The sequence below is a fragment of the Ranitomeya imitator genome, chromosome 7 (genome assembly GCF_032444005.1).
Source record: "Ranitomeya imitator isolate aRanImi1 chromosome 7, aRanImi1.pri, whole genome shotgun sequence".
Classification (NCBI taxonomy): Eukaryota; Metazoa; Chordata; class Amphibia; order Anura; family Dendrobatidae; genus Ranitomeya; species Ranitomeya imitator.
Window position 1 is genome coordinate 74,911,253 of NC_091288.1, and position 26,955 is coordinate 74,938,207.

The following is a 26,955-nucleotide window of genomic DNA, read 5'->3' on the forward strand; positions in this document are numbered from 1 at the left end:
CCAATTTGTAGGCCTAATGCAGCGTAGTTTCCAACAACTACTAAACGAGAGCATGATGATCGAAGCATTGGCGAGGAAACCTGGGGAACACCTTGGAGTGGAACACACCATCTCTCTACAGTGGAACACACCATCTCTCTACACCCCATACCCAATTTGCAGGCCTAATGCAGCGTAGTTTCCAACAACTACTAAACGAGAGCCGGAAGATCGAAGCAATGGAGAGGAAACCTGGGGAACACCTTGGAGTGTAACACACCATCTCTCTACACCCCATACCCAATTTGTAGGCCTAATGCAGCGTAGTTTCCAACAACTACTAAACGAGAGCCGGAAGATCGAAGCAATGGAGAGGAAACCTGGGGAACACCTTGGAGTGTAACACACCATCTCTCTACACCCCATACCCAATTTGTAGGCCTAATGCAGCGTAGTTTCCAACAACTACTAAACGAGAGCCGGAAGATCGAAGCAATGGAGAGGAAACCTGGGGAACACCTTGGAGTGTAACACACCATCTCTCTACACCCCATACCCAATTTGTAGGCCTAATGCAGCGTAGTTTCCAACAACTACTAAACGAGAGCCGGAAGATCGAAGCAATGGAGAGGAAACCTGGGGAACACCTTGGAGTGTAACACACCATCTCTCTACACCCCATACCCAATTTGTAGGCCTAATGCAGCGTAGTTTCCAACAACTACTAAACGAGAGCCGGAAGATCGAAGCAATGGAGAGGAAACCTGGGGAACACCTTGGAGTGTAACACACCATCTCTCTACACCCCATACCCAATTTGTAGGCCTAATGCAGCGTAGTTTCCAACAACTACTAAACGAGAGCCGGAAGATCGAAGCAATGGAGAGGAAACCTGGGGAACACCTTGGAGTGTAACACACCATCTCTCTACACCCCATACCCAATTTGTAGGCCTAATGCAGCGTAGTTTCCAACAACTACTAAACGAGAGCCGGAAGATCGAAGCAATGGAGAGGAAACCTGGGGAACACCTTGGAGTGTAACACACCATCTCTCTACACCCCATACCCAATTTGTAGGCCTAATGCAGCGTAGTTTCCAACAACTACTAAACGAGAGCCGGAAGATCGAAGCAATGGAGAGGAAACCTGGGGAACACCTTGGAGTGTAACACACCATCTCTCTACACCCCATACCCAATTTGTAGGCCTAATGCAGCGTAGTTTCCAACAACTACTAAACGAGAGCATGAAGATCGAAGCAGTGGAGAGGAAACCTGGGGAACACCTTGGAGTGTAACACACCATCTCTCTACACCCCATACCCAATTTGTAGGCCTAATGCAGCGTAGTTTCCAACAACTACTAAACGAGAGCCGGAAGATCGAAGCTCAGGAAAGGCAACCTGGGGAACACCTTGGAGTGGAACACACCATCTCTCTACACCCCATACCCAATTTGTAGGCCCAATGCAGCGTAGTTTCCAACAACTACTAAACGAGAGCCGGAAGATCGAAGCTCAGGAAAGGCAACCTGGGGAACACCTTGGAGTGTAACAAACCCTCTCTCTATACCACGGAAGGGCTGATTCTTAGGAAGGAAGGCTGTCGGAAAGAAGCAGGGCGCGTCCGAGGGTGATTATATTCTTATTAGGTATATACTCACCCTCGGACGCGCCCTGCTTCTTTATTTGTAATGAATGTTTATTTGCAATGTGGTTTTGACTTACTCTATTTTTTTGGTAAATAATGATTTTATTATTTTCATTGTTTTGCATCTTCTTGGCAATAATATAAAGAAGACGCGACAGGACAACACTCGGTGGATGCCATATCTGTGTTTAAAATTGAAAAAACCTTTCAGTTAACTACTTGCAGGAGAAAGTTATTGTAGCTGGTGGCCATTTTTAGTACTGTACCAGATTTTTGTTGTATGTGTTTGTTTTTAATGTTAAAATGTCTGCATTTGATATCTCTCCAGTATTTTCTTTTTTATAAGCAAAATACTTATTTTTATATTTTCTGATGTTGGTTCCAGGGGTACACGGGCAGCAGTGGTGTGGTCAGTGGAGGCCTAGTGGAAGGAGTGACCGCAGACAGGCATCGAAGGCCTAAAATAATAACACATGGCTGTAGGCAATTTTAAATTGGTTCCAGGAGTACACGGGCAGCAGTGGTGTGGTCAGTGGAGGCCTAGTGGAAGGAGTGACCGCAGACAGGCATCGAAGGCCTAAAATAATAACACATGGCTGTAGGCAATTTTAAATTGGTTCCAGGGGTACACGGGCAGCAGTGGTGTGGTCAGTGGAGGCCTAGTGGAAGGAGTGACCGCAGACAGGCATCGAAGGCCTAAAATAATAACACATGGCTGTAGGCAATTTTAAATTGGTTCCAGGGGTACACGGGCAGCAGTGGTGTGGTCAGTGGAGGCCTAGTGGAAGGAGTCACCGCAGACAGGCATCGAAGGCCTAAAATAATAACACATGGCTGTAGGCAATTTTAAATTGGTTCCAGGGGTACACGGGCAGCAGTGGTGTGGTCAGTGGAGGCCTAGTGGAAGGAGTGACCACAGACAGGCATCGAAGGCCTAAAATAATAACACATGGCTGTAGGCAATTTTAAATTGGTTCCAGGGGTACACGGGCAGCAGTGGTGTGGTCAGTGGAGGCCTAGTGGAAGGAGTGACCGCAGACAGGCATCGAAGGCCTAAAATAATAACACATGGCTGTAGGCAATTTTAAATTGGTTCCAGGGGTACACGGGCAGCAGTGGTGTGGTCAGTGGAGGCCTAGTGGAAGGAGTCACCGCAGACAGGCATCGAAGGCCTAAAATAATAACACATGGCTGTAGGCAATTTTAAATTGGTTCCAGGGGTACACGGGCAGCAGTGGTGTGGTCAGTGGAGGCCTAGTGGAAGGAGTGACCGCAGACAGGCATCGAAGGCCTAAAATAATAACACATGGCTGTAGGCAATTTTAAATTTGTTCCAGGGGTACACGGGCAGCAGTGGTGTGGTCAGTGGAGGCCTAGTGGAAGGAGTGACCGCAGACAGGCATCGAAGGCCTAAAATAATAACACATGGCTGTAGGCAATTTTAAATTGGTTCCAGGGGTACACGGGCAGCAGTGGTGTGGTCAGTGGAGGCCTAGTGGAAGGAGTCACCGCAGACAGGCATCGAAGGCCTAAAATAATAACACATGGCTGTAGGCAATTTTAAATTGGTTCCAGGGGTACACGGGCAGCAGTGGTGTGGTCAGTGGAGGCCTAGTGGAAGGAGTGACCGCAGACAGGCATCGAAGGCCTAAAATAATAACACATGGCTGTAGGCAATTTTAAATTGGTTCCAGGGGTACACGGGCAGCAGTGGTGTGGTCAGTGGAGGCCTAGTGGAAGGAGTCACCGCAGACAGGCATCGAAGGCCTAAAATAATAACACATGGCTGTAGGCAATTTTAAATTGGTTCCAGGGGTACACGGGCAGCAGTGGTGTGGTCAGTGGAGGCCTAGTGGAAGGAGTGACCGCAGACAGGCATCGAAGGCCTAAAATAATAACACATGGCTGTAGGCAATTTTAAATTGGTTCCAGGGGTACACGGGCAGCAGTGGTGTGGTCAGTGGAGGCCTAGTGGAAGGAGTGACCACAGACAGGCATCGAAGGCCTAACATAACAAAAATGTCAATACAATGGTATTGTCAGTGGCAGGCATTGAAGGATGTCAGCGCATAGACTAAACATTGGTGGAGCTGTGAGATAATTTTGCAAGTGGTAGAGCACTGTTTGAGCTGGGGTGGGGGGAAACTGTCTTGTGGCCGGCGGTACAGGCCCAGGGCCCCTCATATTACAACGGTGTGTCTGACGTTGGGTGCGCACCACCACCGCCAGAGACACTTTATTGTACTAGGAGGGACCCAGTGGCAGTGCCGTCGACCAAAAGCGGGCTCACCCACCTCTTCAGACAAACTGCACTCTCACGGGTGCTGTCGCCAAGTGTCGATACCACGGCCCCGTGTGGGGAGTTTGGCCATTTAGTGAGGTGTAAACATGTCGTATGCTGGACAATCAGGTGCAGAAAATTACGAGATTGGAAAAGGCATTCAGAATAGTCCACAGGCAAGACCTTTTCATAGGAAAGCTAGGTGTCAGCCGGGCAAGGTGGGGCAAAAGATTTCGAAATCCAGTTGTGGTTCATTTTAATGAAGGTTAGATCATCTACATTTTGGGTAGCCAGACGAGTCCTTTTTTCTGTTAGTATTGAACCTGCAGCACTGAATACTCTTTCTGATAGGACACTAGCTGCCGGGCAAGCAAGCTCCTGCAATGCATATTCTGCCAATTCTGGCCAGGTGTCTAATTTTGATGCCCAGTAATCAAATGGGAATGACGGTTGAGGGAGAACATCGATAAGGGATGAAAAATAGTTTGTAACCATACTGGACAAATGTTGTCTCCTGTCACTTTGAATTGATGCTGCAGTACCTGTCCTGTCTGCGGTCATAGCAAAATCACTCCACAACCTGGTCAGAAAACCCCTCTGGCCAACGCCACTTCTGATTTCTGCCCCTCTAACTCCTCTGGTCTGCTGGCCCCTGCAGCTCGTGTGAGAACGATCACGGGGACTGTGTGCAGGGAATGCCAGAAGCAAACGGTCAACAAGAGTTGATTGTTTGGTTGCTAATATTAGTTCCAAGTTCTCATGTGGCATTATATTTTGCAATTTGCCTTTATAGCGAGGATCAAGGAGGCAGGCCAACCAGTAATCGTCATCATTCATCATTTTAGTTATGCGTGTGTCCCTTTTGAGGATACGTAAGGCATAATCCGCCATGTGGGCCAAAGTTCCAGTTCTCAAATCTGCGGTTGTGCTTGGTTGAGGGGCAGTTTCAGGCAAATCCACGTCACTTGTGTCCCTCAAAAAACCAGAACCTGGCCTTGCCGCGCCACCAATTTCCAGTGGCCCCGGAAAAGCTTCCTCATTAAAAATATAATCATCCCCATCATCCTCCTCGTCCTCCTCTTCTTCGCCCGCTACCTCGTCCTGTACACTGCCCTGGCCAGACAATGGCTGACTGTCATCAAGGCTTTCCTCTTCCTCAGCTGCAGACGCCTGATCCTTTATGTGCGTCAAACTTTGCATCAGCAGACGCATTAGGGGGATGCTCATGCTTATTATGGCGTTGTCTGCACTAACCAGCCGTGTGCATTCCTCAAAACACTGAAGGACTTGACACATGTCTTGAATCTTCGACCACTGCACACCTGACAACTCCATGTCTGCCATCCTACTGCCTGCCCGTGTATGTGTATCCTCCCACAAAAACATAACAGCTCGCCTCTGTTCACACAGTCTCTGAAGCATGTGCAGTGTTGAGTTCCACCTTGTTGCAACGTCTATGATTAGGCGATGCTGGGGAAGGTTCAAAGAACGCTGATAGGTCTGCATACGGCTGGAGTGTACGGGCGAACGGCGGATATGTGAACAAAGTCCACGCACTTTGAGGAGCAGGTCGGATAACCCCGGATAACTTTTCAGGAAGCACTGCACCACCAGGTTTAAGGTGTGAGCCAGGCAAGGAATGTGTTTCAGTTGGGAAAGGGAGATGGCAGCCATGAAATTCCTTCCGTTATCACTCACTACCTTGCCTGCCTCAAGATCTACAGTGCCCAGCCACGACTGCGTTTCTTTCTGCAAGAACTCGGACAGAACTTCCGCGGTGTTTCTGTTGTCGCCCAAACACTTCATAGCCAATACAGCCTGCTGACGTTTGCCAGTAGCTGCCCCATAATGGGAGACCTGGTGTGCAACAGTGGCAGCTGCGGATGGAGTGGTTGTGCGACTGCGGTCTGTGGACGAGCTCTCACTTCTGCAGGAGGACGAAGAGGAGGAGGAGGGGGTGCGAACGGCTACAGCCAATTGTTTCCTAGACCGTGGGCTAGGCAGAACTGTCCCAAACTTTCTGTCCCCTGTGGACCCTGCATCCACCACATTTACCCAGTGTGCCGTGATGGACACGTAACGTCCCTGGCCATGCCTACTGGTCCATGCATCTGTTGTCAGGTGCACCTTTGTGCTCACAGATTGCCTGAGTGCATGGACGATGCGCTCTTTAACATGCTGGTGGAGGGCTGGGATGGCTTTTCTGGAAAAAAAGTGTCGACTGGGTATCTCGTAGCGTGGTACAGCGTAGTCCATCAGGGCTTTGAAAGCTTCGCTTTCAACTAACCGGTAGGGCATCATCTCTAACGAGATTAGTCTAGCTATGTGTGCGTTCAAACCCTGTGTACGCGGATGCGAGGCTAAGTACTTCCTTTTTCTAACCATAGTCTCATGTAGGGTGAGCTGGACTGGAGAGCTGGAGATCGTGGAACTAGCGGGGGTGCCGGTGGACATGGCAGACTGAGAGACGGTGGGAGATGGTATTGTTGCCACCGGTGCCCTAGATGCAGTGTTTCCTACTACGAAACTGGTGATTCCCTGACCCTGACTGCTTTGGCCTGGCAAAGAAACCTGCACAGATACTGCAGGTGGTGCGGAAAATGGTGGCCCTACACTGCCGGAAGGGATGTTGCGTTGCTGACTAGCTTCATTGGCCGAGGGTGCTACAACCTTAAGGGACGTTTGGTAGTTAGTCCAGGCTTGCAAATGCATGGTGGTTAAATGTCTATGCATGCAACTTGTATTGAGACTTTTCAGATTCTGTCCTCTGCTTAAGGTAGTTGAACATTTTTGACAGATGACTTTGCGCTGATCAATTGGATGTTGTTTAAAAAAAATGCCAGACTGCACTCTTTCTAGCATCGGATACCTTTTCAGGCATTGCAGACTGAGCTTTAACCGGATGGCCACGCTGTCCTCCAACAGGTTTTGGCTTTGCCACGCGTTTTGGGCAAGATACGGGCCTGGCAGATGGAACCTGTTGCGATGTTGATGCCTGCTGCGGCCCCTCCTCCTCCACTTCAGAACTGCTGCCGCCTGCACCCTGTTCCCCCAATGGCTGCCAATCGGGGTCAAGAACTGGGTCATCTATTACCTCTTCTTGTAGCTCGTGTGTAAGTTCGTCTGTGTCACCGTGTCGGTCGGTGGTATAGCGTTCGTGATGGGGCAACATAGTCTCATCAGGGTCTGATTCTTGATCAGCACCCTGCGAGGGCAATGTTGTGGTCTGAGTCAAAGGACCAGCATAGTAGTCTGGCTGTGGCTGTGCATCAGTGCACTCCATGTCAGATTCAACTTGCAATGGGCATGGACTGTTAACTGCTTCACTTTCTAAGCCAGGGATGGTATGTGTAAAGAGCTCCATGGAGTAACCCGTTGTGTCGCCTGCTGCATTCTTCTCTGTTGTTGTTTTTGCTGAAGAGGACAAGGAAGCGACTTGTCCCTGACCGTGAACATCCACTAACGACGCGCTGCTTTGACATTTACCAGTTTCACGAGAGGAGGCAAAAGAGCTAGAGGCTGAGTCAGCAAGATAAGCCAAAACTTGCTCTTGCTGCTCCGGCTTTAAAAGCGGTTTTCCTACTCCCAGAAAAGGGAGCGTTCGAGGCCTTGTGTAGCCAGACGACGAACCTGGCTCCACAGCTCCAGACTTAGGTGCAATATTTTTTTTCCCACGACCAGCTGATGCTCCACCACTACCACTACCCTCATTACCAGCTGACAATGAACGCCCCTGGCCACGACCTCTTCCACCATACTTCCTCATTGTTTTAAAAACGTAAACAAACTAACGGTATTTGTTGCTGTCACACAAATTACACGGTGAGCTATAACTTCAGTATGATTTAGCTACCCCTTTACAGGTGAGTGAGACCACAACGAAAATCAGGCACAATGTTACACACTCTGTTGTTGGTGGCAACAAATGAGAGAGATGCCACACACGCAGGACTGTCACTGAAGCACAAATGTAAATATTAATCTCCCACTGATTTGATTTTTTTTTTTTTTCAGGGAGACTTTAGGAAAAAAAATAATAGAATAAAATTATTTTTTCAGGAAGAATTTAGAAACCAAATAAAATAAAATGATTTTTTCAGGGAGAATTTAGAAAACAAATAAAACAAAAAAAGGCTTTCTATGGCCCACTGAGTGAGAGATGACGCACACAGGAGTCAGGAGTGGCACACAAGCCCAGAGGCCAATATTTATCTCCCACTGATTGATGTAGTGATTTTTTCAGGTAGATTTTGGAACCCAAATCAAGCTAAAAAAAATAATAGGCTTTCTATGGCCCACAATTGGAGAGAGAGAGAGAGAGATGGCACACCCAGGAGTCAAGACTGGCACACAAGCAGAAAGGGCAATATTAATCTCCCACTGATTTGTTTTTTTTTGTTTTTTTTCAGGGAGACTTTAGGAAAAAAAAATAGAATAAAATGATTTTTTCAGGAAGAATTTAGAAACCAAATAAAATAAAATGATTTTTTCAGGGAGAATTTAGAAAACAAATAAAACAAAAAAAGGCTTTCTATGGCCCACTGAGTGAGAGATGACGCACACAGGAGTCAGGAGTGGCACACAAGCCCAGAGGCCAATATTTATCTCCCACTGATTGATGTAGTGATTTTTTCAGGTAGATTTTGGAACCCAAATCAAGCTAAAAAAAAATAATAGGCTTTCTATGGCCCACAATTGGAGAGAGAGAGAGAGATGGCACACCCAGGAGTCAAGACTGGCACACAAGCAGAAAGGGCAATATTAATCTCCCACTGATTTTTTTTTTTTTTTTTTTTTTCAGGGAGACTTTAGGAAAAAAAAAATAGAATAAAATGATTTTTTCAGGAAGAATTTAGAAACCAAATAAAATAAAATGATTTCTTCAGGGAGAATTTAGAAAACAAATAAAACAAAAAAAGGCTTTCTATGGCCCACTGAGTGAGAGATGACGCACACAGGAGTCAGGAGTGGCACACAAGCCCAGAGGCCAATATTTATCTCCCACTGATTGATGTAGTGATTTTTTCAGGTAGATTTTGGAACCCAAATCAAGCTAAAAAAATAATAGGCTTTCTATGGCCCACAATTGGAGAGAGAGAGAGAGAGATGGCACACCCAGGAGTCAAGACTGGCACACAAGCAGAAAGGGCAATATTAATCTCCCACTGATTTGTTTTTTTTTGTTTTTTTTTTCAGGGAGATTTTAGGAAAAAAAAAATAGAATAAAATGATTTTTTCAGGAAGAATTTAGAAACCAAAGAAAATAAAATGATTTTTTCAGGGAGAATTTAGAAAACAAATAAAACAAAAAAAGGCTTTCTATGGCCCACTGAGTGAGAGATGACGCACACAGGAGTCAGGAGTGGCACACAAGCCCAGAGGCCAATATTTATCTCCCACTGATTGATGTAGTGATTTTTTCAGGTAGATTTTGGAACCCAAATCAAGCTAAAAAAAATAATAGGCTTTCTATGGCCCACAATTGGAGAGAGAGAGAGAGATGGCACACCCAGGAGTCAAGACTGGCACACAAGCAGAAAGGGCAATATTAATCTCCCACTGATTTTTTTTTTTTTTTTTTTCAGGGAGATTTTAGGAAAAAAAAATAGAATAAAATGATTTTTTCAGGAAGAATTTAGAAACCAAATAAAATAAAATGATTTTTTCAGGGAGAATTTAGAAAACAAATAAAACAAAAAAAGGCTTTCTATGGCCCACTGAGTGAGAGATGACGCACACAGGAGTCAGGAGTGGCACACAAGCCCAGAGGCCAATATTTATCTCCCACTGATTGATGTAGTGATTTTTTCAGGTAGATTTTGGAACCCAAATCAAGCTAAAAAAATAATAGGCTTTCTATGGCCCACAATTGGAGAGAGAGAGAGAGATGGCACACCCAGGAGTCAAGACTGGCACACAAGCAGAAAGGGCAATATTAATCTCCCACTGATTTTTTTTTTTTTTTTTTTTTTTTCAGGGAGACTTTAGGAAAAAAAAAATAGAATAAAATGATTTCTTCAGGAAGAATTTAGAAACCAAAGAAAATAAAATGATTTTTTCAGGGAGAATTTAGAAAACAAATAAAACAAAAAAAGGCTTTCTATGGCCCACTGAGTGAGAGATGACGCACACAGGAGTCAGGAGTGGCACACAAGCCCAGAGGCAAATATTTATCTCCCACTTTTTTTTTTTTGTTCCAGGGAAAATTTATAAACCCAATAAAAAAAATAATAAATAGGCTTTCTATGGCCCACTATCTGAGAGACAGAGCGAGATGGCACGCTTAGGACTGGCACACAAGCCCAAAGGCCAATATTAATCTCCCTTTTTTTTTTAAGGGAGAATTTATAAAACCAAAAAAAAATAAATAAATAGGCTTTCTATGGCCCACTATTTGTGAGAGAGATGGCACGCTCAGGACTAGCACACAAGCCCAAAGGCCAATATTAATCTCCCACTTTTTTTTTTTTTCCAGGGAAAATTTATAAACCCAATAAAAAAAAATAAAAATAAATAGGCTTTCTATGGCCCACTATCTGAGAGAGAGAGAGATGGCACGCTTAGGACTGGCACACAAGCCCAAAGGCCAATATTAATCTCCCACTGATTGATTTATTGATTTTTTCAGGTAGAATTTAGAACCCAAATAAAGCAAAAAAAAAAAAAAAATGGGCTTTCTATGGCCCACTGAGTGAGTGATGATGCACACAGGAGTCAGGAGTGGCACACAAGCCCTGAGGCCAATATTTTTCTCCCACTGATTGATGTAGTGATTTTTTCAGGTAGATTTTAGAACCAAAATCAAGCAAAAAAATAAATAGGCTTTCTATGGCCCACTGAGTGAGTGATGATGCACACAGGAGTCAAGAGTGGCACACAAGCCCTGAGGCCAATATTTTTCTCCCACTGATTGATGTAGTGATTTTTTCAGGTAGATTTTATAACCCAAATCAAGCAAAAAAATAAATAGGCTTTCTATGGCCCACTGAGTGCGAGATGACACAGACAGGGATGGCACTCTAGCAGAAATGTCAATCTTAATCTCCCACAAAAAAAACAAAAAAAACAGGGAGTGTCCTTCAATTACTATCTCCCTGCAGTAATCTCAGCCAGGTATGGCAGGCAGCAATAAGGAGTGGACTGATGAACAAATTAAATAAAAAGTGTGTACAAACCAAAAAGACAGCTGTGCAGAAAGGAAGGAACAAGAGGATTTGTGCTTTGAAAAAAGCAGTTGGTTTGCACAGCGGCGTACACACAGCAATGCAGCTATCAGGGAGCCTTCTAGGGCAGCCCAATGAGCTACAGCGCTGAGGGGGAAAAAAAAAAAATGTAGCTTCCACTGTCCCTGCACACCGAAGGTGGTGTTGGGCAGTGGAAATCGCTACAGCACAAGCGGTTTGGTGGTTAATGGACCCTGCCTAACGCTATCTCTGCTTCTGACGAAGCGGCAGCAACCTCTCCCTAAGCTCAGATCAGCAGCAGTAACATGGCGGTCGGCGGGAACGCCTCTTTATAGCCCCTGTGACGCCGCAGACAGCAAGCCAATCACTGCAATGCCCTTCTCTAAGATGGTGGGGACCAGGACCTATGTCATCACGCTGCCCACACTCTGCGTTTACCTTCATTGGCTGAGAAATGGCGCTTTTCGCGTCATTGAAACGCGACTTTGGCGCGAAAGTCGCGTACCGCATGGCCGACCCCGCACAGGGGTCGGATCGGGTTTCATGAAACCCGACTTTGCCAAAAGTCGGCGACTTTTGAAAATGAACGACCCGTTTCGCTCAACCCTAGTGACCGGAGTATTTTGCAACTCACTTCTAGCCACAACTGACACCCTAAGACACAGCAGCATATTAGAGCCCGGAGTCACCACGAGAAAGGGACACCTGTAAAAAGGCTCGAGCTGCCTGCCATGCGGGTAGAATTCCACCTAAGGGACAGATTGAGAGAAGGACTTGAGGAAAGCTGATGCATCAAGAACCTAGAATTCAGAACAGAAAGGAAGGCTTCCAACCCCACCTGGCTAGGGGGACTCCGAACCGCTTCCAGGCTGCCCGGATTCCAAAGATCAACTGTTCTCCAATTATTTTCTGCACTCCACCATCTATCATCCCTTACCTACTGCATCGGGAGCCCTGGGGACTAAGCTCTACCTGTGTGGATCCATAACAACTCTGCTGCAATACCATCAGCCCCAGTGGACCCCTTTAAGCAGCATCAGCCATCCCTGGCCAAGTACCACAGGTGGCATCACGAACACTTATCCCATAAACTCTATTCCCCATTTTCATATTTTATTGGATGCCCAGGACCACAGACCGAGTCATTGCTACCGTGACACATCCCCTTTAAGTACTGCCGAACCTGGCCCGAGTACCCCCACGGTCCTAGCGGGCGCTCCAAATGTTCAACCTCCACATAACTGAAGAGTCCTGGTTCTTGGGATCGGTGGGGGTACCAGTGGTTGGGAAGTTACCCCCTATTCAATTGACAGTGGATAACTTTCAAGTTTGAGAACACCCCTTTAATGGTTATGATTCCACCATTATTACTAACTAGATTGTGGCCCGATTCTAACGCATCGGGTATTCTAGAATATGCATGTCCCCATCGCTGATTGGTCGAGCAACCTTTATGACATCATCGTCACCATGGCAACCATTATGACATCTACGTCGATACTGTGCCCGTCGCTGAATCAGAAACGTGGGATTTATACGTCCTTTATGACATCATCGTCGCTGTGCCCGCTGCTGATTGGTCGATACTGTGCCCGTCGCTCGACCAATCAGAGACGCGGGATGTCTACGTCCTTTATGACATCATCGTCGCTGTGCCCGTCGCTGATTGGTCGAGGCCTGGCGGCCTCGACCAATCAGAGACGGGGGATTTCCTGGACAGACAGACAGACAGACAGACAGAAAGACAGACAGACAGACGGAAAAACCCTTAGACAATTATATATATAGATCAGTTTGCCCACACATGTGACCTGTTGCTAACTGAATGGCAAGGGGTCACAAGACATTTGAAGATGACTTGACTGGCACCATGTGTAGCATTATTCAGTAAATCCATGGATGCATTACACAGGACTGATCTATTATCTGTACTATTTTATAATAGAGACAGCGATCAAGGGCAACAATATTAAAGGGCATTGCTAGAGGTACTAAATAGTGATGGGCAGACCCATGGATGTTCGTGTCTGTCAGGTTCAGCTGAACTTTAGCCCCATCCCGGCCTGTGACACAACGTATGCGTCATGAAAGTCGGTGCCAATCCGACCTGTGACGCAGACGCTGCGTCACAGAATGATCGAGTTCCTCCAGATCGGCTGAAAAGGTTAACTCAAATTTCACCCGACCTGCAGGGACAGGGGGCGTGGTACTTCAGCTCAGGGGGGTGGCATTACCCCCACGTGGCTACAATCGCTCTGATTGGATGTTGAAATTGAAACAGCCAATCAGAGCAATTTGTAATATTTCACCTATGAAACTTAATGAAATATTACAAACCAGCCATGGCTGATGCTGCAATATCATCGGCCACGGCTGGAGACCCCGATCTGCCCCTGCCACCGACTGACAGCAGTGATATGCCACCACCGTCAGTGTTTCCTACCCCTCCATCCTGTTTTTTGCACCCTTGTCTCCCCTCTGCCCCCCATCCTCCCCTCTGCCCCCACTGTCTGATCCCACCCCCCATACTTACCGAGTCCCGGTGTCCCTCCTGGTGTCCCTCCATCTTCTCCTATGGGCGCCGCCATCTTCCAAAATGGCTGCCCATTCCAGGTACATTTTGATCACTGTGATAGGTTCTATCACAGTGATCAAAATAAAAAATAGTAAATAAACCCCCCTTTATCACCCCCATAGGTAGGAAACATAATAAAATAAAGAAAACATATTTATTTTTATTTTTCCACTAGGGTTAGGGTTGTAATTAGGGTTAGGGTTGCAATTAGGGTTAGGGTTAGAATTTGGGTTAGGGTTAGAATTAGGGTTAGGGTTAGAATTAGGGTTAGGATTAGAATTAGGCTATGTGCACACGGCGCGGATTTGGCTGTCGATCCGCAGCGGATTGGCCGCGTCGGATTCGTAGCAGTTTTCCATCACATTAACAGTACCATGTAAACCTATGGAAAACCAAATCCACTGTGCCCATGGTGCGGAAAATACCGCTCGGTATTTTCTGCAGCATGTCAATTCTTTGTGCGGATTCTGCAGCGTTTTACACCTGTTCCTGAATAGGAATCTGCAGGTGAAATCTGCACAAAAAGCACTGGAAATCCGCAGGTTAAACGCAGTGCATTTTACCTGCAGATTTTTCAAAAACAGTGCGGAAAAATCTGCACACAAATCCACAATGTGGGCACATAGCCTTAGGGTTAGGGCTTGAATTAGAGTTAGGGTTGGAATTAGGGTAAGGGTTGGAATTAGGGTTTAGATTAGGGTTAGGGGTGTGTTGGGGTTAGGGGTAGGCTTGTGGTTAGGGTTATGGTTGGGGTTGGGATTAGGGTTAGGGGTGTGTTGGGGTTAGAGTTGTGGTTAGGGTTGGGATTAGGGTTAGGGGTGTGTTGGAGTTAGGGTTGTGGTTAGGTATGTGTTGGGGTTACGGTTGAGATTAGGGTCATGGTTAGAGTTGGGATTAGAGTTAGGGGTGTTTTGGGGTTAGTGTTGCAGTTAGAATTGAGGGGTTTCCACTGTTTAGGCACATCAGGGGATCTCCAAACGCAACATGGCACCACCATTGATTCCGGTCAATCTTGCGTTCAAAAAGTCAAATGGTTCTCCCTCCCTTCCAAGCCCCGACGTGTGCCCAAACAGTGGTTTACCCCCACATATGCAGTACCAGCGTACTCGCGACAAACTGGACAACATAGTTAGTAAGGCCGAAAAAAGACATTTGTCCATCCAGTTCAGCCTATATTCCATCATAATAAATATGGAACAACAACAACAACAACAACATTTGGGGTCCAATTTCTCCTGTTACCCTTGTGAAAAAAAAATTGCAGGCTAAAAATCATTTTTGAGGAAAGAAAAATGATTTTTTATTTTCACGGCTCTGCGTTATAAACTTCTGTGAAGCACTTGAGGGTTCAAAGTGCTCACCACTAGGGTTGAGCGACCTTTACTTTTATAGGATCGGGTCGGGTTTCACGAAACCCGACTTTTTCAAAAGTCGGGTCGAGTGAAATCGGCCGATCCTATAAAAAAGTCGGGGTCGGGGTCGGCCGAAACTCAAAACCCAATGCAGTGCATTGGGTTTCCAATGGTTCCCAGGGTCTGAAGGAGCGGAAACTCTCCTTCAGGCCCTGCGATCCATATTTAAGTGTAAAATAAAGAATTAAAATAAAAATTATCGCAATACTTACCCTCTGACGCGCCCTGGTACTGACCGGAACCTTCCTTCCTTCGAATCAGCGCTTCCAGGACCTGGCGGTGACGTCGCGGTGACGTCGCGGCTTGTGATTGGTCGTGCGAGCGGTCACATGGGCGGCCGCGCGACCAATCACAAGCCGCGACGTCACCGCGACGTCACCGCCAGGTCCTGGAAGCGCTGATTCGAAGGAAGGAAGGTTCCGGTTAGTACCAGGGCGCGTCAGAGGGTAAGTATTGCGATATTTTTTATTTTAATTCTTTATTTTACATTAAATATGGATTCCGATACCGATTTCTGATATTGCAAACATATCGGGAATCGGGATCGGAATTCCGATACCACATTCAGAAGATCGCCGACTTCATGGCCGACCCCACACAGGGGTCGGGTCGGGTCGGGTTTCATGAAACCCGACTTTGCCAAAAGCCGGCGACTTCTGAAAGTGGCCGACCCGTTTCGCTCAACCCACTCACCACACAACTAGATTTGTTCCTAGGGAGGTCTAGTTTCTAAAATGGGGTCACTTGTGGGGGAACTCCAATGTTTAGGCACACAGGGGCTCTCCAAACGCGACATGGTGTCCGCTAACGATTGAAGCTAATTTTCCATTCAAAAAGTCAAATGGCACTCCTTCCTTTCCGAGCTCTGACGTGCGCCCAAACAGTGGTTTACCCCACATATGAGGTATCGGTGTACTCAGGAGAAATTGCCCAACAAATTTTAGGATTCATTTTATCCTGTTGCACATGTGAAAATGAAAACATTGTGGCTAAAAGAAAATTTTTATGAAAAAAAGTACTTTTTGCATTTTTACGGATCAATTTGTGAAGCACCTGAGGGTTCAAAGTGCTCACTATGCATCTAGATAAGTTCCTTGGGGGGGGGGTCTAGTTTCCAAAATGGGGTCACTTGTTGGGGAGCTCCAATCTTAAGCACACAGGGGCTCTCCAAACGCGACCTGGTGTCCGCTAAAGATTGGAGCCAAATTTTCATTCAAAAAGTCAAGTGGCGCTCCTTGCTTTCCGAGCCCTGTCATGCGCCCAAACAGTGGTTCCCCCCACATATGGGGTATCGGCGTACTCAGGACGAATTGGTCAACAACTTTTGGGGTCAAGTTTCTCCTTTTACCCTTGGGAAAATAAAAAAATTGTTGCTAAAAGATAATTTTTGTGACTAAAAAGTGAAATGTTCATTTTTTCCATTCATGTTGCTTCTACTGCTGTGAAACACCTGAAGGGTTAATAAGCTTCTTGAATGTGGTTTTGAGCACCTTGAGGGGTGCAGTTTTTAGAATGGTGTCACTTTTGGGTATTTTCAGCAATATAGACCCCTCAAACTGACTTCAAATGTGAGGTGATCCCTAAAAAAAATGGTTTTGTAAATTTTTTGTAAAAATGAGAAATCGCTGGTCAAATTTTAAACCTTATAACTTCTTAGCAAAAAAAATGTTGCTTCTAAAATTGTGCTGATATAAAGTATACATGTGGGAAATGTTATTTATTAACTATTTTGTGTCCCATAACTCTCTGGTTTAACGGAATAAAGATTCAAAATTTGAAAATTGCGAAATTTTCTAAATTTTCCATTTTTTTCAAAAATAAACGCAAAAATTATCAACCTAAATTTACCACTAACATGAAGCCCAATATGTCACGAAAAAACATTCTCAGAATTGCTAGGATCTGTTGAAGCGTTCCTGAGTTATTACCTCATAAAGGGACACTGGTCAGAATTGCAAAAAATGGCCAGGTCATTAAGGTAAAAATAGGCTGGGTCATGAAGGGGTTAAAAAAAGATAACAGCGTGTGAGCCAGCAGCTGTAACGGTGAAAATGTTACCATCGGCCAGGCGTCTTCTGATGACGAGTAGAACTGTCATCAGTGTACGCCTGGTCTTTTTGATAACAGTGAGAGCAGGCGATGCTAATAACAGTATTCACCAGCCAGCGCCTGTCCATTTAGCTAATAATATTATTTAAATAAATAATTCAAAAAAATGCCGTGGGGTGCCCCCCATTTTTGATAACCAGCCAAGCTAAAGCAGACAGCTGGGGGCTGGTTTTATCAGACTGAGAAGGCATCCAGCTGAGCTGAGAATGAGATTGCGCCTGCATATGACCGGCGGTGACATCACTAAGGTTATGTGTCCTGGATACCAGGCTGAGCGGTCGCAATACTTATGTCACCGCTCAGCAATGCATCCAGATGTTGCTGAATTTGAGCCCATCGTGAGACATATGGATTAGGTGAGCAACTTTGATTTTTTATTTTTACATTAATAAATGGGTAAAAAGGGGTCAGGAAGTGTTTATTTCATTAAAGGACTTTTCTCTGTGTGATTTTAATAATTCTGAAAACAGGGTTAGTAATGGGGGTGTCTGATAGATGCCTCTCCATTACTAACCCCTGGGCTTGGTGTCAAAAGCAAATATAAAACCCAAAGAAGAAATGAGGAATCCAGCTATATCAACGCGTTTCTGGTGACCAAGCACCCCTATCATGATTAAGAGTGCTTGGTCACCAGAAACGCGTTGATATCGCTTTTTATCTTTTGTAACTGCTGATGTTTTTATCCTCCACTGAATATATTTCCAAGTGAATAAAGAAAGACGTTTTTTTCACTACCTTGTTGAGCTGGATTCCTCATTTCTTCTTTGATTTCCTACGCCCTGACACAGCGGTTCCGTGCTCCGAGTCTCCAAGGATGTCGACCATGGTGAGCTGGACTTTGTTCAATGAAATATAAAACCCACAAACTATTATCCCACTTGCCAGCACATAATAATAATAATAATCTTTATATAGCACTAACATATGCTGCAGTGCTTTACAGTTTTGCACACATTATCATCACTGTACCCAATGGGGCTCACAATCTAAATTCCCTATCAGTATGTCTTTGGAATGTGGGAGGAAACCAGAGTTGCCCAGAGGAAGCCCACGCAAACACGGGAGGACATACAATCTCCTTGCAGATGTTGTCCTTGGTGGGATTAGAACCCAGGACTCCAGCGTTGCAAGGCTGCAGTGCTATCCACTGAGCCACTGTGCCGCCCGTCAGGGCTAGTGGGAACAGCCAAGGCTAAATGTCTGAATTAGTGTCTCTAATGAATGTGCCTCTTTTGGGGTGGCTACGGGCTGCTATTTTTAGGCTGGGGAGGGTCAATATCCATGGCTCCTTCCAAGTCTGAGAATACTATTCTTGATAACCAGCACAGGTGAAGCTGACATCTGCTTTAGCTTGACTAGTTATCAAAAATGGGGAGGGACCCCACTTCATTTTTTTTAAATTGTTTAAAAAGCAGTATTGAAAAAAAGGTTCTGTGCACTAAAAATGTTCAGCCAGTGCCACCATTGATAGACTGTAGAGCAGGGGTGTCAAACTGCATTCCTCGAGGGCCGCAAACCATGCGTGTTTTCAAGATTTCCTTAGCATTGCACAAGGTGCTGCAATCATTATTTGTGTAGGTGATTAAATTGTCACCTGTGCAGTACAAGGAAATCCTGAAAACATGACCTGTTTGCAGCCCTCGAGGAATGCAGTTTGACACCCCTGCTGTAGAGGACATAAAAGTATTGTGATTCCTACAAACATGATTGGGTGTTAATAATTGTTGAAGAAGCATCTTCCATTATAAAATAAAATGGTTCGCTTCATAGCAAAGAGAGTGAATGGACTTCACATACGTGGTACAGCTGTATAGACCAGAATTATCCAATGTATATATTTTTCTCAGTGTGTATTTTTAAAATAAAATCTCAGAAAAGTATTATAGGAAATGAGAGATTTTACCACAAATTGCCAGATACAACTATTTAAAAGCTTTTAGCAGGTAAGGTAATGTGGCCAATTTCTACAATTTAATAAAAGGTCAAAATATAGCATTAGTTATCAGGACAGGCAGTGTGTGAATTATATCTGCAGTAATGTCATATATTTTTAACTATTACTAGAAAAGGAGAAGCTGGACTATGTCGAGGAGTATCAGAACCTTTCTACTGCATCAGAATCGATGGGGCTGGAGATCTTTCTTATCCAAAATGTTGGTTACTTTGCTGTAATGGCTAACAAGAACAACCAGCCTGGCTCAACCCTGTACAGATGGAGCAATGGAAAATTCACGATTCATCAATACTTCTCCAGCTACCAGGCCCAAGCATGGAAGCACTTCACAATAGAAAAAAGGGTAAGCATGTAACGTAACCAATTATTGAGCTGGTATACTCTTTTATGAAGGCCTATAGACAATAATGGTAAATTACAACATTTGTGAATTATGTGTTAGCCAGCAAAGTAATTGTGAAACCTTTCTTGTACTTTTAATTGAAGACCTGATTACCTGCAACCTAAGCAGACATTATAATGGCAGCTTCTTCCAGATGCCACCAATTGAGCCAGACATAACCAATATAACCGTTATTCATGAGCTGGTTTCATTTGCAGTTTTTTTCAATGCGAAATCGGTTGCAAATTTTTTGTTCACAATTTATTTATTCTCATTGGAACGATGTCATTGCTTGTATTTATCCACCTTCTTTGTTTCTAAGGATTCACTTATTTTCCTTCTCACCTTTTTTCACTAATATTAAAACTTAAAAGCTGAAACAGCACTGGGACCAATGTTACTCACTTGGGCTGTTCAGATGTCCATTTTTTTTCACAGACCGAATCTGCATATGAAAAAAATCACAACAGCATGTACTAGTGTCTTCCATATGTTGGATGAGACTCACCTATTCAAATCTGTGGTGCACAAAAAAATTGGATTTCATACAGGTCACCCATACAGGTCTACAATGCGATTTTCTGGATATTATTTTTGATATTCTCTCTCTCAATGTTAAAATTAAACTACCCTTACATTTATAGACTGTTCATGTCTTTTTCAGTGGGCAAACTTACAAAATTAGCAAGGGATTAAATACTTATTTCCCCCTTTGTAAACCATCCGATTTTTATGGATACACTGTAATTATTAGCATGGAAACTATATTTGGTTTTGCAAATTTTAGTAAATGCTGATGTATGACAGCAGATGCCACATGGAATATAAACGGATGACAATTGAGATGAAAGTCGTCCCTTTTTTCTGGATGAAACGCAGACAATTTTTTATATACTTGTATGACTTTAGCCTAATGGGAAGTGACTATCTGAACTAGGAATGGGGAACCTTTTTTTCTGCCAAGGGCCATTTGGATATTTAGATAATCTTTTGTGGGCTGTAAAAAAATGATCAACTTGAAATGTATCCTGCTATAGTTGGTCAACATTTAATTAACCTAATCTTTAATGTGATGACAGGAGCTGCTTCTCTTTGGTGTGGCTGTGATGCTAGGTGGTGCTGATGATGTTGCTACTTGCAATTGCTTTTCCAGGTTTATATTGGTTTGGAGCGCAGCCTATTATTTGTGATAAGTTTTGTAAAGACCTGATCTCAGCAGTAAGTTGTTCTGAACACAGATGCATATTATACTACATATCCTCTCACAGTGGGAATTAATCGCTGCTCACATTACATTTAAAGAACTCAAGCAGGGGGGAGTCTTTTGTATACATCACATAGGAGACATTGATACTGTTGTATATGCATCATAAAGAAGACACAGACTGCTGTATATACATTACATGAGAGGCATTCAGACTGCTGTCTATACATCACATAGGAGAAACTGAGACAGCTGTGCATACATAATATAGGAGACACCGAGACTGCTGTTTATACATCACATAGGAGACACTGAGAATTCTGTATAGACATCACATTTCAAACATTAAGATTACTGTACATAAAGAATATAGGAGACACTGAGACTGCTGTGTATATATCACATAGGAGGCACTCAGACTGCTGTATATACATCACATAGGTGGCATCAAGACTGCTGCATACATTACATAGGAAATACCGAGATTGCTGTATGCATCACATAGGATAAACCAAGACTGCTGTATACATGACAGAAGCTACTTTAAGAGTGCTGTACATTCATCATATAGGAGACATTGGGGCAGGTGCATTTGCATCACTTAGGAGACACCTGGGACATATACATCACATAGGAGACACTGGGGTTAAATCACATTGGAGACACAGCGGCTGCAGCATCAATCACATAGGACATACCTGGAACTGGTCAGGACATAATCCTTCATTGCATGCTCCACAGTGTTCAGTATTGAACACTGCGTGTGTGTGCTCCCAGTGTGAGGAATAATTAAAGGGCTGGGGCCAGTCAAACGGGGCTGCCAGTACAAGCATACAGCTGGAGGTTTCCCACCCCTGATCTAAACCATAGCATTCTATTGGAAGGACTGGTAGAAAGACATGCACTATGTCCCAGCGAATGCCCTTCATCTGTATGCAGAATATAAATATTTTTTATTCTCGCATTTTTACTTTTTCTTTTGTGAATAATAATGACCAAACTTTATCTGTTTTGAAGGTGAGTTTAAAGACATTCCAAAGGTACAGTAAGAAAACACCAGCCCTTATGGAATTGAAAGCTTTTGTATCCCTAGGACGTCTGCTCCATGCATTGCATTATCCTGGGCAAATATCTAGCTTTTAAATTATAAAAGAATTTACTCCCAGTTGGTTTAGACAAGATTCTGTCCCAGATAGAATCAATATGTAAAGGGGATGTTGGTGTTCGTTAAAGACTGCACTTTATAGCATTTGCAGATGTGGCTTTGTCATGTTCGCCTTATCTTTTCGAGGAAACATGTTTTGATAAACCTAGGTGCTGCGCAGATCTGCCACTGTTCAGTTTGTTTTATGTTGTTTGAACATAAAGCAGGGGAAATGATGAAAAGATTTTAGTGCGATTATGAAACACCCCAGGAGGTATGAAGTACAGGCAAGGACATGCTGCGAATAAATTACCACTTTATATATAAACAGCTGTGTCAGGGGCTTATGTTCTACCAGCTGGGAAGTTGCCGTCCTCCTCGTGTCTGCGGAAAAAAACGAGAGAGAGTGCACCGTGGATTGAAAAAAAAGGAGCCTTTCACTGTAGGAAGAAAGCATGAACTTGGATTGTTTAAGAACACAGTATGAGGCAGAGAACATTAGGCAGAATGATGCATTCCAATGGCAATGTTTATCCCATTGGTGTCATTATATAAGGATATGATTTACTGGCGGCATAAAAAAAAATTTGATTTTGTGACAATAAATCAGCCGACTACTTGTCTCAAGAACTCATATTACTGCAAAAATGATGTTCTGGATTCTAGAAAAGCTTGGTGAGAACTAATATGAGAGTTGTCATGATTACCATAGTACTGGCGGACATAGAAAGGGCCCCTTTGCAAGAACAATATATGGGCCCTTTGCAGACCAATAGCTCATCATAATGCACAACTCCATGTTTTGGAGGTAGAAGTGAGCTGAGCCCCCTTACCTCTAGGGACCCTGTGTGGCTGCAATAATGATATGTCCACCCATGAACAACACTACTTGTCACCTCTAGACACCTTGGACCCCAATTCATCATTTCATTTAAGCCTTTTTTGGTGCTTTTAGCCTGTTTTTCATTTGCGTCTAATTCTTTTATTTTGTTCCTTTTTTTACAGCCTATTTTATAGGTGTTTGCTTGTTTTTTATTCTTTGCTGTTGTGGGAGGTTTTTTTTTGTTTTCCAAATCTTTTCTGGCTGATTCATCAATTGTGACTTTTTAGAAACTTGCAAAATTTAGCGCAAATATACTCTAAGCAACCATGTCAGTCCTCGGAGTGACTTTATGTATAGCAGGCTTTTTTGTCCCAATTGTTGTGTCATTTTATGAAACTTGCAACATTTTGTCTTAAAAAGTGGCCAAAATGATAGAAAAAAATATGATTATTTTTAATTTCCACAAAATGAATGAACTACATTCAACTTATTGAAGAATCTTGTGTGAAAAACGAAAACAAATTCCACAGGACAAAATAGAAAAGTGACTAAAAAAAACTGCAAATAATTACCGTATTTTTCAGACTATAAGACTCACCGGACCAAAAGATGCACCCCAAATTTTCAGAAGGAAAATGGAGGAAAAAAAATTAATGCATCAAATGGGGGTCCGTCTTACAGTCCTGAATTCAGCTTACCTGGGGGGGAGATCGGCAGCACTGGTGGAGCAGAGTCACAAGGGGTGTTTGGTGGTCCAGTGACATGACCCAGACTAATGTGCAGGTTCAGTGGTACTCGGCGGTGCGGGGGGCTATGGCGACATTTTGTGAAAGCCCGGAGCCCCTGCACATCCATTGCTGCGATGCTGTGGCTTCCGGGAAAATGGCCACCGGAGGCAGCGCATGTGCAGATTGAGATCTCGGCTGCCACTGCCATTTTCTCGGAGGCCATATTGATTCCCCAGGCGCAGATTGAGATCTCGGCAATAACATCTCATCCCAAGATGAGATCTTGGAGCAGAGATCTCAATATGTGCATGCACTGCCTCCAGCGGCCATTTTCCCGGAGGCCACAGTATTGAGGCAATAGAAGTGCGGGGCCTCCGGGCTTTTACAAAATGTCACCGGAAACCTCCGCACCACCGCGCACAACCGAGCACCACCGAACCTGCCGCACCAGGCTGGGATGGGAGCAAGATCATCGCCCTGCAGCGCCGGACCATCGGAAGAATCGCCCAACTCCTGCTGCCACCACGATAACTGTAAGTATATTCCGACTACTCAGCGCTTGGAAGATTTTGAAAAGAGGAACCCAACATGAGGAATTACGTGCACTGGTCACTAATGACAATATTTGGTCACATGCGAGGTGCAGTATATTCCCAGAGTTACCAGGAAATCAATTAAGTGGTTTCAACGTAATTTCGGTGCAGAGATAAGGAAAAATTAGCTTTTACTTTTGGATAGTTTACGATAGTCATGGGGTGGTACTGATATACTACAGAGCTGCTGTCAGTCAGTGTTGGGGTGTGGTAACAGACGCCACTTCCTTTGTCCTGAGCAATGACAGAAACCACACTGGTCGCGCCTCTATGGAAGCCGGAGTCAGCCAGAAGGAATAATGTTCATTTCCTCCCAATAACCATGACGTCAGGTGGTGGCTGCATGGATTTAGAATGCTATTAACCGGCAGATTAATCCTGTATATGAAGGTTTATAGCATTTTTAAAATGACAGGTTCCCTTTTAAATAAATACTGTAGACCTGATGGGTGTATTTACTTTGAAAATCCATAACGGAATGATGGCATAATCCTTATATAAGATGAGTATGTTATGGGTCTAGCATTCCTAAAATAATAGTTATAATATTAGGCAGGAATGCTTTCGAGAAGGACTATACAGTCATTGTGACATGGGTTTCCAAGCTACATTAGGTCTAAGAGGTTTATTTATTAATATAGGCAATTTATATTGTGAAATCTGGAGACAGATCCACTGTAACTAACAATGCTTTGCCAGTAGGTAACCACGCTTTACAGGGGGAAACCATTTTATTTATTGTTAATTTCCTAACCTTAATTTTATTTACTAGGTGATCCTACAGACCCCTTATTCTTCATTATAGTTAGAGGAATATTACTATGGTAATTCAATTGTTTTTCAATTGGACACGACTTAAGCATTACTTTGTTAATCTAAGTGTATTGAATACTCGAATACCCAGAAGCAAAACTCTAGATTTTCAAATACATCTAATAAATGCCATCGCTGATAAACTTAGTCTGTCTGCTGGGGTCAAGCAAAAGTGTATGGATTTTTCCAGGAAAGTAAAATGCCAGTTCGGGAGTAAACAAGTAGCTATAACCTTATTATCCAGTTACCAGGCCTCTTAACATTTCAGATCAGAACGACCGCTACCACATTAGAATACATAAACCTTTATAAAGGCGGGGGTCCTGCTCTGAGACCCCCCAGGAATTAGAGTTCAGAAGTGTTAACAAGCGTCGGTTCCCACAATGGCAGACGTGAGTCATCTGTATATCATTTGAATGGTACTGTACAATACTACATTTCCTCTAAAGAAAAAAGATATACATTTCTCAAAAATATTTTTTCATAAAAATTTTCTCAAAAAATTTTTTTTTCATAAAACTTACAGTTTGGAGATTCTTAGCGCATAAATTGGCCAATTCATGTGTGCCCATCAACCACGGCAAGGTGATCTCCCCCTGATGGGTCCTACTCTACTGTACATGCCACTCTTGGGCCACCAGCCTACAACTTTGGACAAACATGTCACTCTGGGCTAAACCTACAATTTATGGGCAGGTAGAGTTGAGAAATGTATATTTGTCTGTGTTTTCACATGGCCGATTCATGTACATGTGCTGCTGTGATCTTTTTTATCTATGTGTTGCAGTTTGCAGCTTGCACGTGTTCACATTGGGAGTGCTGATTTGTTTTTTTTTCCTCTATATATATATATATACACACACATATATATATATATACAGTATATGTACATATCTCATGCAAACATTGATAATATAGTATAATGCTGGGGTATCACAGAAAAAAATTAAAGATTGATTGATTAAAGATGATAATAGATCGCAAGGTTAGTGGGTAAGTAGGAAAAGTCACTGTGAATAAAAAAGATCAACGTGGTAGAGTATGGTTTCCATAAATGTCTAGGAGAGTATGAGATCAGTGCAGTGGCTCACCCACAATCCACCCAAAGCGTTTCGCAACTGCTTAGTCTGGGGTCAGATGCACAGTTGCGAAAACGCGCGTTGTGCGGATGGTGGGTGAGCCACTGCACTGATCTCATACTCTCCTAGCCATTTATGGAATCAGCACTCTATCAGCACAACTTTGTTTTGTCCACACTGACTTTTACTGCCTGCCCTCTCACGCCGTGGTCTATTATTATTTTTCTGCCATTTTTGTCTTTATAAATTTTAATTTTTTTCTGTGAATCCCCAGTAATGTATCATATTATCAGACTTAATAAGATTTCTGTTTTTTTAGGGATTTTTTGCATTCTACACATTTTCTTCTTGGTTCATTATATTATATAATGCTATATGAAAACATGTGATGTGGGAGCTAATAGTAAAAATAATGACCAGAATAATTAAAAATAAAGATTAACAGGATTCCCATTAGTTGCTTGCCTTGATTACTACATTTTCATAGTCAGGATCTACTGAGAATTTCAGCTGAAACAAGAATTTGGCAAGCAACTTTCTGCATTAAAATCAAACCCAGACAGACACAATTTTAAAAACTGAGTCTCACTTCTGTTTTGTGTATGTTGCAATTATTCTTGCCCATGAGATCGAACCTTTTTACTGACACAAATGAGAAAGCGTGTTAGTAGTTCTTGATGATACTTTTGTTGTGGTTTTGCATGTGACTTTTCCAACACGTGTTCAGATGTTTTGTTGCCTGTATGATTAATAGTTTTCGGCAGGATTGCTTTATGTGGTTGTTCTGTTCCCACCTTTTCCTGTCAGACTGTTGTGACTTGTTTTACTCATGTGTAGAAACTGATCACAGTGAACCTTACAATCTAACATTGTACAATAACTACATAATATTTTCTAAAAAAAACCATAACAACACAAACATCTCACCTGTAATAAACTATAAACTGGTTTCAGTAATATAATTTAGACTGTAATAAGCAAAAAAAAATGCATTCAACTATCGAGTAAGAGTCAATGGATAGTGTGAGAAAGTGAGTGGAACCA

The 26,955-nt window shown here is 43.6% G+C and overlaps 1 protein-coding gene across 1 annotated transcript in view; it reads left to right on the forward strand.

Annotated features, from left to right (window-relative positions):
- The window catches only part of TSPEAR (thrombospondin type laminin G domain and EAR repeats), a 204,640-nt gene that overhangs the window by 119,668 nt on the left and 58,017 nt on the right, over positions 1-26,955 (forward strand). Inside the window, exon 7 of the mRNA XM_069733527.1 lies at positions 19,256-19,488. Within this exon, the coding sequence (XP_069589628.1) occupies positions 19,256-19,488 (233 nt within the window). The remainder of the gene's footprint in view (positions 1-19,255; positions 19,489-26,955) is intronic.